This window comes from Mastigoproctus giganteus, chromosome 4, assembly GCF_048544385.1.
Source record: "Mastigoproctus giganteus isolate SK-2022 chromosome 4, ASM4854438v1, whole genome shotgun sequence".
Taxonomy (NCBI): domain Eukaryota; kingdom Metazoa; phylum Arthropoda; class Arachnida; order Uropygi; family Thelyphonidae; genus Mastigoproctus; species Mastigoproctus giganteus.
Window position 1 is genome coordinate 21,259,904 of NC_143578.1, and position 12,382 is coordinate 21,272,285.

The 12,382-nt window shown below is 33.5% G+C and overlaps 1 protein-coding gene across 2 annotated transcripts in view; it reads left to right on the forward strand.

Annotated features, from left to right (window-relative positions):
- Nucleotides 1-12,382, forward strand: part of gig (TSC complex subunit tuberin) — a 613,633-nt gene that overhangs the window by 143,561 nt on the left and 457,690 nt on the right. For both annotated transcript variants that reach the window (XM_090372592.1, XM_090372593.1), the window contains exons 9-11: nucleotides 2,800-2,925; nucleotides 6,313-6,386; nucleotides 11,360-11,486. In XM_090372592.1, the coding sequence (XP_090228718.1) occupies nucleotides 2,800-2,925; nucleotides 6,313-6,386; nucleotides 11,360-11,486 (327 nt within the window). The remainder of the gene's footprint in view (nucleotides 1-2,799; nucleotides 2,926-6,312; nucleotides 6,387-11,359; nucleotides 11,487-12,382) is intronic.

Genomic DNA, 12,382 nt, shown 5'->3' on the forward strand with positions numbered 1-12,382 from the left:
TTGGTTTCCAAAATTAGAGTGAAATTATTGTAAAAAATCAAATCAGAATTAAAAAAAAACAAAAAAACCCGAACTTATTGTTATTTCTTTTTTTATACGTAATATCTGTATTTATCAGTGTATCACTTTAAACAGGTTTATCAACTTCTGGATTGTAATTCCAGAGAATTTCAGCTTTTTGTAGCCCAAATCAGATAGTGGTTGGCTGACTAGTCTGATCTTTTTCTGTTCAGAGTTTAAAAAGTATTTTTGTGCTGCTATCTATTACAAACTGTGGGTATAATTATTTGACAAAACTGATAGGAGTTAGTAGCACTTACTGGAAGGTTTCAAGACAATTCGTACATAAACGCAAGACACATTATTTGAATATACTTGAGATGATTTTTAAAAACATATACAGTATATACTCTGGAAAAGGTTATTATAACCATAATCGTTCTGTTTGCATACACACATGCACTCCCCCTCATATTTTAACTAGCTGGTTAAAACAGGTATGGCAGAACAGAGTTGCTGCTGCTTGATTTCTAAAGTGACTAGTTATTCTTTGATAATGTTTGGCAGTGTTCTTTTGTATTTCTAAGATAATTTTGCATATATATATATATATATATATATATATACTATCATTGAATTTTATTAAATATTAACATTAATTAAATTATAATAAAGTGAATAAATAATTAGGCGTTCATTAGAGGCAGCGACATGCAATTCCTCCATATGAAGCTGAAATATATCCAATATTTTAAATTAAATAAAATAAAACATAAGCCAGTAGTATGGCAAAAACTGTAGAGCGAAAATTAACATAAAAATATCCCAAATAAACAAACGAACGAAAAAAACAGACATAATAGTAGCCCGATAACCCTTGTATAATTTCGAGTTTTAAATCCGATGTACCGCTAAATTATTATATAATTGGCATTATCCTAAAATTTGCATAGTTTTTATTAATCGGATTTAAAACTCGAAGTTATACAAGGGTTATCGGGCTACTATTATGTCTATTTTTTTCGTTCGTTTGTTTATTTGGGATATTTTTATGTTAATTTTCGCTCTACAGTTTTTGCCATACTACTGGCTTATGTTTTATTTTATTTAATTTAAAATATTGGATATATTTCAGCTTCATATGGAGGAATTGCATGTCGCTGCCTCTAATGAACGCCTAATTATTTATTCACTTTATTATAATTTAATTAATGTTAATATTTAATAAAATTCAATGATAGTATATATTTCGGCTTCATATGGAGGAATTGCAAGATGCTGCCTCTAATGAATGCTTGATTATTTATTCATTTTATTATGATTTAACTTTCGTCAACATTTAATATAATTCAATAGTAATGGGTCGATATGCTAATTTAGCAACGCCTGTGTCGCCATCTATTTTCCTTTTTTCTTCTATATAAGCTGATTCAGCTTACAGTATGTCAGTGGTGTGGCTCTGCTCTAGAGTGCTGTCTGTTCTCTAGTTTATTTTTCGCTGCATAAGGACCACCGTCGTGCAGATCCTCTGCACTGGTGGATCGATTGGAGGAGGGAGGGTGAATTGGTACTTCGATCTTTTCACCACGGCGACGATTTGTATAGCGATTGAAATGCAGCGATTCCATGACCATTATTGGCCTCGTGGTCCTCTGTCGATATGGGGTATAATGGTCAGTCTATATTTATTTTAATTTATTTTGATTTTGTTATCGTTTGGTAGTTCCTTTAACCCTCTTTTGGTGATATTTCACGTCTTTCGGAACTGGTACCTCTCGGGGGGGGGGGGGGGGTACCGCTAAATTATTATATAATTGGCATTATCCTAAAATTTGCATAGTTTTTATTAATCGGATTTAAAAGTCGAAATTATACAAGGGTTATCGGGCTACTATTATGTCTGTTTTTTTCGTTCTTTGTTTATTTGGGATATTTTTATGTTAATTTTCGCCCTACAGTTTTTGCCATACTACTGGCTTATGTTTTATTTTATTTAATTTAAAATATTGGATATATATATATATATATATATATATATATATGCAAAATACAAGGGGGCCAGTTTCTTAGGTAGGTGGACCTAATAGTGAGTACTACTTCCTTTAGCTCTCGGAATAGCATTAAGTTGAGGCATGTACTCACGAGGTACCCAAAGTGCTCCAAAAGGTTTCCCATGCTGATTCAGTTATATTCTATAATTTCCTCAGCTTTTAATGAACATTTGAGGTGAAAAGAGCTGTGAAAAGAGCTGTGAAAAGCTCTTTTCACATCATCCCTACTGCTCATTTGGGTTGAGCTCTAGTGACTGAGCAAGCTTGAAGTATGGTAATGTTGCCAAATGCTCCTGGCATAATTTCCAAACAATTCATGCTTTGTGATATGGCGTAAGCATTCATATAATAGTGTATCAACCTCCTGAAAGTAACTATTCTTATTTCCAACTGTGCACAAGCTAATTTACAAATTAGCTCATGCACAGAAATGATCATAAATGTACATATTTAGAAATTATGAACTTCATAATTTACATACAGATCTGTTGTGTCATAACATTATATACTTTCATACTAAATGGCATTAACTTATATCCATTGAAATTTTCTTGTGATGCACACCTTTTGGATTACTAGTATTTACTGAAATTATAGACTGTTGATCCAAATTACAAACCATTTGATCTTATTTCATACGAAATGGAAAGATAAAACAGTTTATATCAAGTTTGTTTTCAGTTTGATTCCTGACTCATCTCCACAGTTGATTGATTTTACATTTTTGATGTTTTTTTTTACTTAACAGCTATGCTTAGATGTTTTAGATGCTGTAATTTGCTATAGTCACCTTCCATCACCTGCACTGCCTCATTTTATTACAGCCTTGTGTCGAATTGTAAATGTGGAAAGGTTTACACAGTGCAGCTGGAAAGTAAGTTTCACTGTCACTTTATTGTACATGTCAAAGTAGATGTATATTTTCTATGAATATGAAATTTAGTTCACTAAGAAAATATCATGACCAAGTTTTATATTTTTTTAAATTGTGTAGAATATTTTTATATTTTTTGACTAGCTGCTTGATGTCATGTATTTTCATAGCAGTTAATGAACAGAGAAAAAAAAAACAGTATACATAAAAATTCTGCTATAATAAGAGAAATCCAGAAATATGCTCCTTTTAATCTCCATATTTATAATAACCTAATCTTTACTGCAATTAAGCATTCATATAATGAATTTAAATAGATTGTGTATTATCCCATATATGAATGTTATTCAGCAAATGGCTGCATCAAAAATTATTCAGAATTTTGCAATTAATATTAATGATATGGCAAGGAAGCCATATGGGTAATACTCATTGTTATTACTCATATGGTTAATACCCATTGTTGTTTGAAGCTTTTGCTGCACCAGCCAAAAAAAAAAAAAATAGTTTATTTAAAAAATATATATATATATAATAAAATAAAATAACCACCTATTTGCCTCCCTCCTCATGTAGGTATAGTACCCCTCCAGCTAACTTTTGAATTTTGCCAAGGTTGTCAACCTCAACCACCAGGTTGAGGTTGATGACTTGAATAATTACAGACCTGTTAGCTTAACATCTGTTCCAGGGAAAATAATGGAATCACTGGTTAAAGAAGTAATGCAGGAACATCTGGACAGGTATGCAATTGTAGCATGGATTTATTAAGAGGTGGTCTTGTCTAACCAATCTGATAGGTTCCTATGATGACAGTGACCAAGGATCTGGATGCAAAAAATAATTTTGGCATCATATACTTGGATTTCATGAAGGCTTTTGATACTGTTGCACATAAAAGACTGCTGTACAGACTGGAGAAATGTGGCATTAAAGACTCAATTTTCAGAATATCTTAAATATTATTATTATTTTTTGACTTTAAAAAAGTCATCCACTGAAATCATTACAGTGAAACCTACTAATTTGGACTCAATAATTGAGACTGTTTTTTAATGTATCTTATTTATGCAGTATGGAGATTTATTTTTCTAAATGAGAGAAAATAATATAGTTCTGAACTTTTTTAAGCTGGCTTCATAGTCATTTTGTAAAAGAAGTAAAACATCAAAAAAAAAAGCTGCAAATGAAAACATTAAGGCACTGTTTTTGTTAGATAATACACCTACACATCCTTATGCTGAAGTTGCATAAAGTGACATTGGCAATATCAAATGCCTTTTCTTACCTCCCATTACATCAACCTCCTACACTATATAGATTGTGAGTCATATTTAACTTTAAACATTTATATTGATGGAAAGAGTTGACGAGAGTTTGGTTTTTTGACATTGAGAAAGACCTGAAGAGAAAAGCTTGGCCAGTAAAAATTATAACATATAAAAAGTGCTATTTATAACTGGGCCAAGTTGGAATGAAATGAAGTAGAGTAGAATTAAAAAGGCTTTTGGATGATGGCAGTGATTTTATTGATTTAGATAGAATCAAAGCTAAAGGTGTCAATGGTGGTGAAAAGAATATCAATTTGGGAGATATTTAGAATGCAGTTAGAAGAACAAGCCAGATATTATAGGTAATGTTAGAAGCAGCAGCAATTCAACAGGGAAAGATGTGCAGGTGTATCAAGAAATGAAGATGAAAAAGTTAAATTATAAAAAAGAAGCTACCTGAGTGCTCTAAATTTTCTAATTCTTATGAGGAATTAAAAATTTTTATATTTTAAGAGAGATGAACAATGATGTTATGAAATGGCAAAATAATCAGTAGTATCTGTATTGAACAGAAAATTTCCTGATTTCTTCAGAAAAGAAAATATGATTGGGGAGGGGCCACTCTATGGGATTCAGTTTCGTAGTTAACATTTAACATATTAAAAATTTTTGATTTAAAAAGTTATTCTATTTTATTTGAACCCTTAATATTCAGTTTTTTCTTTTCATCATGTTTGTATCTTAATACCATTGAAATTAACACATTGCTTAACTGTGAATAAATTTTCTTGTTTTTATGAACTGCAACTTCAAAACATTTACATATATCTATAATTTTGGCTTTTAACTTAGACTACTAAGTAATCTGAATTGCTGACTTTTTTGCTGAATTTTTACAAGAGAAAAGAACTGGGTAGTAATGAAAGACCATTTTTTGCCAGGATTGGAAGCAAAATTCATGAGAATATCATGGAGATGCTACTAAAAGATTGTTCATTGTACATTATCATCCAGAACTGGTTTGCAAAATTCATATGGGGTTGCAGGCTCACCAAAGATAAGATGAACCCAGGTCGGAATGTCGTGTGACTCTGTCAACCACAGAAAACTTTGCTGCAATTCATGACCTGATTTTCAAAGATCATTGGATTGGGATACATAGCAAAGATACCTTGTGAATAAGTTCATCATATAATGTCCACAAAGAATTGGCCATGAAAAAATTTTTTTTTAGTGAAATGGTTACTAGAATGGAGACCAGGAGATTGAATTGTGCAAGGACAGTTCTTTCAAAATTTACTCAAGATTCATACAAGTTTGTAATCCAGTTGGTGACCATGGTTGAAATGGTTTCATTACTGTGATTCAGAGACCAGTCCATGGAGTAGCATCGTGAAGGAATTTTGAAAGAATGTTGGAAGACGATGGAGTCTGTTATTTATTTATTTATTTATTTATTTTTTTTTTTTGGGGACAAAGAAGTGATGATATTCATTTTCTTCAAAAAGGCTAATCCAGTATAGGTGAGGAGATCCTCTTCCTGCATGGCATTGCCCCTCTGTCACTACATTTGGATAATCTTGGGGCAAGCACATTGTTGTTACATTCACTCTATTTCCCAGATGTGTCCACTTCAGTTTATTGCTGTTTTCTACACTGAGAAACTATTTGAAATGGTAACACTGTAGGAAAAATTATACCATTCATCTAGTTGAGTTGTTGCAAAACCAAATCAGTGGGTTCTATGTAAGGGGTCTAGAAAAGATGAGGAAATATTGAATTTGTAACCTTGACCATATTGAACTTGTTCAATAAAAATTGATTCATTTTCAGATTGCTTCATTTTCTCTATTGAAGACCAGAATCTTTTCAAAATTTTAAAGTAAGTTTCTAATATGTCCAAATCATTGTAATTTCAATTTCAATTGGGTTCATTCCATTTTTTATAACAGATATTAATGTGAACTTTATTCACTAGTGTATTTATTTATTTTTTCTTGTGTATTATGTTTTTATAATATTTCATTCAGTCAAAAATGTTCAGTATTCTGTCTTTGGCTGTTAAGTCAAATTTTAATTTGTATTTTAGTGATCTTTTGCTACTATTTTTTTTCAGTTAATGCGAAATCTTCTTGGCACAACCCTTGGCCACACAGCTGTGTATACTATGTGTCAGGTATTGCAAGACAGGTAAGGAAGAGAGAAATGCATTATTTGGATTAAAAATGAAGTGGAATGAAAGTGGAGAGTACAAACCTTCGAAGAAATAAATTGATCCTTTGTCATTAGAAAGAAATTGCAATGACAAAGGATCAATAAAACTTGCTTACTATAACTACAATTAAATTAATGTGTTAATGATGATGTTAGCTTGTTATCTTTTTTGTCATTATTATTCAGTTTTATTTTCAAAAAATTAAATTTTCTGTTTATGCTCCTGCACAACAACCAAGTCAGTAGAGTTTACAATAAATTGTCAATACAAATATTTATCGTATTTAGTAGTCACGGGCTTGAACCCCGGTACACTCAAGGAACACGTGCTATGCACTCTCGCTCCTGACCACTGGGCTACGTCAGGCCTTCCTAGTTTTATTTCACTTTAATACAATATTTTATATTTGTTGATTCATTGATGAAATCTTATAAACTATATACAGTATACACTATATAACCCTCTTGCTTTTAGTGCTATCCTTGCTTTTAATACTTTTTTCTTTCTGGTTCCATGGTTAATCCTACAAAGTGCAATGTATTTTTTAATGTCTATAGCGATCCCATTTTAAACACTTTCCCAATTATATTACTTTTATTAAGGTCCCAAGAAGGAATTAAGCTAGATATAATCCATCCTTCTCTTGACTTTTGGCTTTGAGAAAGGGATGATAAACACTGAATTCTAGGATTCATGCAGCTTTGTTTTCCCAGTATTAGTTATATTTATTTCTTGTTTAACTTGTTTAATCTTTGAATTTAGATAGGCCTTTCTCGAATTTAAAAACGCGTTCCTGAAGTCTGGCTGTTTATTACACAGGTGTGTGTGCATGCATATGCACAAGCAATGTGGCATCAATAAATTTCATTAATGACAGAATTATTATTATTATGGTAATACTATGTTTATATGTTAATACTGAAGTTAATAGTAATTTATTTATTTGTTTATACTGGCTGAATATTTTTATTTCAGCTTTTTGATGCCATCAGTAGAGTTTGTTTTTTTTTCTTGTTCAACAATATTATACCCATATTGAAAATAAAATGAACATATTCATAACAGAAATGGCTATTTAAAAAAAAAAACTTTTCTAGCATTAGTAGATGTGTGGGATAGTTTTCTATGCAAATTTAAATATTCATAGTGCAGCTACATATGAGAATTTCTCATTACTTTTTATGATTGGTTAACAAATACTTTATTACTCTCTAAATGTAAAATGTAATTTTTACCATGAATTGCATTTCTTATTTGATATAAAATCTTAGTGGCTTCAGTGCCACTAAGATTTTAACTGCCAAGTACTAACTTTTGGGCAAGATTAGTGGTTGTGACAGCAGTGTATGCTGGTGTGTTGTTGTGACACAACAGCATGACTTTGCTGAGCATTCTGCATCAAATTCTAAATGCTTGCCATTTAGAATTTGCTGTTGGTAACATCATCAGTTGGTCCCACCATATAGAATTTAAAAACTGTCTGAGACCACTGCAGTCACCTTTGTGAAAGCAAAAGCCCTTCCCTTTTACCCTTAATGGTAGTTACATCTTCAAGTTGCCTTATCAAAAACAAAAACAGATAGGTGGTGCATTTTGATAAAATGCCACGTATCTGTTTTACACTTCTTTTGGCCCAAAAATCAAATGCTTGTGGGCCCTCACCTTCCTTAATCTTCAGATATTGCTCAATGAAAATTATTGTTTCCAGAGATGATGTCGTTTCTCAAGGAAAGAGATTTACAAGGGGGGTATCAAAAAGCTTTTCCACTGACCATGTTCTGCATGTCCCAGGAGATTGATGTTTGGAACATATATTTTTCCTTCTCTATGTAGTCACCACCCAAAGCAACACATTTCTTCCAGCTTTGTTACACTTCTTATGCCATTTTAAGGCTCATTTTGCTCTTGAAACCATGCTTTTGTCTTAGAAATTTCTTCTGCATTGCCAAAAAAATGCTTTCCATGCAAAAACAATTTCAATTCTGGAAAGAGGAAGTAGTCAAGTGTCAAGTCAGGGAAACAAGGCGGGTGGCAAGATATGAAGTACTAACTTTTGGGCAAGATTAGTGGTTGTGACAGCAGTGTGTGCTGTTGTGTTGTTGTGACACAACAGCATGACTTTGCTGAGCATTCTGCATCAGTTTTCCTTAATTGACACATAATTGCTTCAGTAGGTTGCTACAGTAATGCATTGATGGTGGTATCCTTTGCCAAGTAATCTGGGAGAATAATGCTTATCTCATCCCAGAAAACTGAGAGAAACACCTTTCTTGGGTTGCACTTTTGCCTTTTTGGCAGTTGGTGATGATAGATGTTTCCATTTGTTTTCAAACCCGTTTTGTTTCTGGGTCAAAGTGATGTATCCACGATTAATCCAAAGTCATAAATCCATAATCCATTAATCCATCCTATGGATTAATCCATAATCAATGGGGAAAAAAGGGTCAGGTTCGCTGTCACACATAGTGATCAGTTCAGCAGAACAGACCCACTTTTTATTTTTCTGAAGACATGTGAGCAAGTGAGGAATACCTAATGTTGAGACTTTATTCATATTCAAATCATTGTGAATTATGCTCGCCACCGATCATAGTTTATCCTAATTTTAGCGGTTATCTGTTTAATCTGGTGGTCATTGAGAATCAGGAGTTCAATTTTCTCCACGAATTCTGCATTGTGAGATGTGTTTTTTTTTTAATGTAAACCCCAAACACAAGAGGTGTTAGAACCTATAGTACTTAGTACCGTGCTTGGGGGCGCATTATAGCCTAAGTTGCTAATGCGCCAATAAAACCCAAATCAAACTCAAACTCAAACCGTGCTTGGGTTGGAGGCTGAGAAGACAAAAGAAGATATTTGTTGACATTGTACTTGAACTTCTGTAGACTGTAATTTTCAGGAAATACTTATGAAGGAAGGTTGTTCCAGAAAACAGCAGTTGAATGAATAAATGAGAAAGATGAAAAGTTGGTTCTGTGAGTTTGAAGTTGGACAGTAAATGGATGTTGACTGGTGGCGGCACGTGTTCGGATTGTTTTGAAAGAAAGAGCGGAAATTATAGAAGCCAATTCAGAAGAACAGTGCCCATGGAAGTATCTGTAGAAGAGGCATGCAGCAGAAACAGTACGTCTGTGAGACAGCGAGTGGAGAGACTCTGTTAGAGATGAGTCATTAATTAACCTAACTGCCCTCTTCTGAATGGAATCAAGAAGCCTGAGAGAGGTTTTGGGAGCGCCACCCCAGATGTTGGGTGGTGCTCACAAAGAAGTGGGTGGCCAAGTGTTTGGCCCCCCACTTTCTTCATCATCAGTGCTCTCCCAGCTGCACTGGAACTGTCTCAATCAATGTTTTACATTGTCATAGGATGGACAGATATCCCCATACACTGTAGACATCTTTTCATGGATAGTCCTTGGTGGTTTGTCTTGCAAAAACAGGAATTTGATAATGGATCAATATTGAACTTTATCATGAGGACACTATGTCACACATTTAGCTCTGTAACAAAAGAAACTCAAGAATTAGAGCAATGAAACTTCTGGCATAGTAGATAAAAAAGCAATACAGTCAATAAAACATAATGTTCATAGAATACACAGAAGAAAGTCAGGGGAAAAACTTTTTGATACCTCCTCGTAGTGATGTCTTGAAGATTCAGCAAAATTTTCAGGAGTTAATAAGTATTATAAAAAAAAGAATTTCTGATATGCTTTCAATTATCATAGTCCATAGGGGAGTACTCGGTGCCTCCGTAGCCAGGTGGGCAGGAGCAGCAGTGCGTAGCACACGCTTCTTGATGTAGACCGGGGTTCGAGCCCATGCCCACCAAATACGGAGGATGCGGAAAGGTCGGAGAATGACCACTGCATATCCCCGGAGCAATATGGCCTTAGTTGCTAATGCTCCTAAAAACCAAAAAAATAAAAATAACAAAAAAAAAGGGGGGGGGGGGAGTACTCCAAAGGGGATATGATGTAAAATAGTTAGGTTAAATAAACCTCTGCTTTTAAATACCTTTTGGGTAATATGTGCTGTTATCTGTTGCACTTGATTTGCATAGGCACTGCATACAGTAGTTCATTGCCAACTGTAGGCAGGGAGGTATATTCCTGAAAAGTACTGTATGACAGAACTATAATTGTTAAGATTAAGATCCCATAAACAATAGAGGATTAGAGGGGGGGGGTAATAAATATGGCAGTAAAATATGAAAAAAAAAAAAAAAAACACAAACTTCATTTTCCATTTACACAGCATAAAATAAGGTTGACAATACAACGTCAAAAAATAACAAAAAGGTGATGGAACAATAAATACATACACACAAAATCTCATATTTTGCATATATATATATATATATTGGACATATTTTGGACTTACATCCAAAATATATTTGGGAGATATGCAAATATTAGTCATAAACATGAAAATCTGCAGAAAGGCAACAGCTCTGTATATATATGGTACTGAAAAGTGCATCACAGAGAGGAATTCCTGTTGCCATTGGTGTGCCACAACCTTGAAGTTCCCAGTGAGATTAGGAAACACTCCATTGAGTTCAGTGACAGTCACTCTCAATATATCATATTTTAACTCTAAATTGAACTTAAGTGATAAGAGTGGAGTAGGCTGTAAGCAAATTCCTTCCATGTGCACACTACCCACTAGTTCCTTCTGCCCATGATTTACAGGAGTTGAGACCAATAATTTTCATTTTTTTCGTTTAAAGAGACTGGATTGAATTGTATGGAAAAAAAGAAATTCAGAATGTAAAATTTTGATATACAAATATAAAACTGAATAATATTAAATATGCAGTTGGCAAACCGGAGGTTGGGGAGGGATTATTGTATTATGGCAAGTTTCTTTACCTTATGCAGAAATAACCATGACTTTTTCTTTTAGTTTTTCAGTAACCATCTTAATGAAAGCATTCTTTCTAAATTAGGAGAAACGTAGCTGATAACATACTTCTGAAGGGAGCTGTACACTTCTTGTGGATGTCACTGTGGAGTTCTGAACACGTTCCCACACTACGGCATAAACCTTCTGCTGTTCTTCCAGCCTTTCTTATGGTGAGATGTTCTTCTAATACTTCAGAACAGATGTATGTTACTTTGAATTAATGCTGAAAATTGAAGTATTGATAAGAAAGGTCTGATAGGGGAAAAAAAAAAAAAACATGTGCCAATAGATTACAAGAACTATAAATGATAATTTGTGGTGAGATCACAGTGATAATTATACTCTTGTACATACCAAATGTTTATTTACATTCATTATCACAAAACATAAGCTTCCTTTGAATTGTGCTAATCATGCTAGTGCATTGTTCAGCAATATGTTTCCCAATGGTGAAATAGCAAAAAAATTATGGTTTTGGAAGAACAGAAATGGTAAGCATTATTAGTGAACTTGCACAGATAGGGCGAGAAGAGGTAGCAATGAATAGTGTGCCATTTTTGATTGCTATAGATGACAGCAATCAAAATGATTCCAAGCTATGTCCCATTATGGTGACCTATCTAAAAAAAAATAATCATCAGATCAAAAATAGCTTGCTCTCGGTGGCAGACAGAAGGCAGCTCACAACGTTGTGAATTTTCTGAACAACATGAAAGCATGTGGGATTCCTTTAAAAAACCATCCGGCACTCAGTGTTAATAATGCACCTGTTATGGTAGTCCTAAAAAACTGAAAAACAAAGGGTATTAAAAGAGGAGATTAAGTATTTGGTGGTAATAAGCCGTCTCCTTAGCATCTTATTAATTGTGTGCTGAAAAGGGGACTGCATGCCTTCCTGTGAAAGTGGATGAATATTTAGTGGAAATTTACTACTGTCTAGAATGAAGTACAGTCAGTTGTGCTATAACATGGTACATGTGTTCCTAAAAATCTCTGCATTATAGTATTTCACACATTAAAAACAACAGGTCTTATGGGAATAATAGGGATATGGGACAGAGTACTC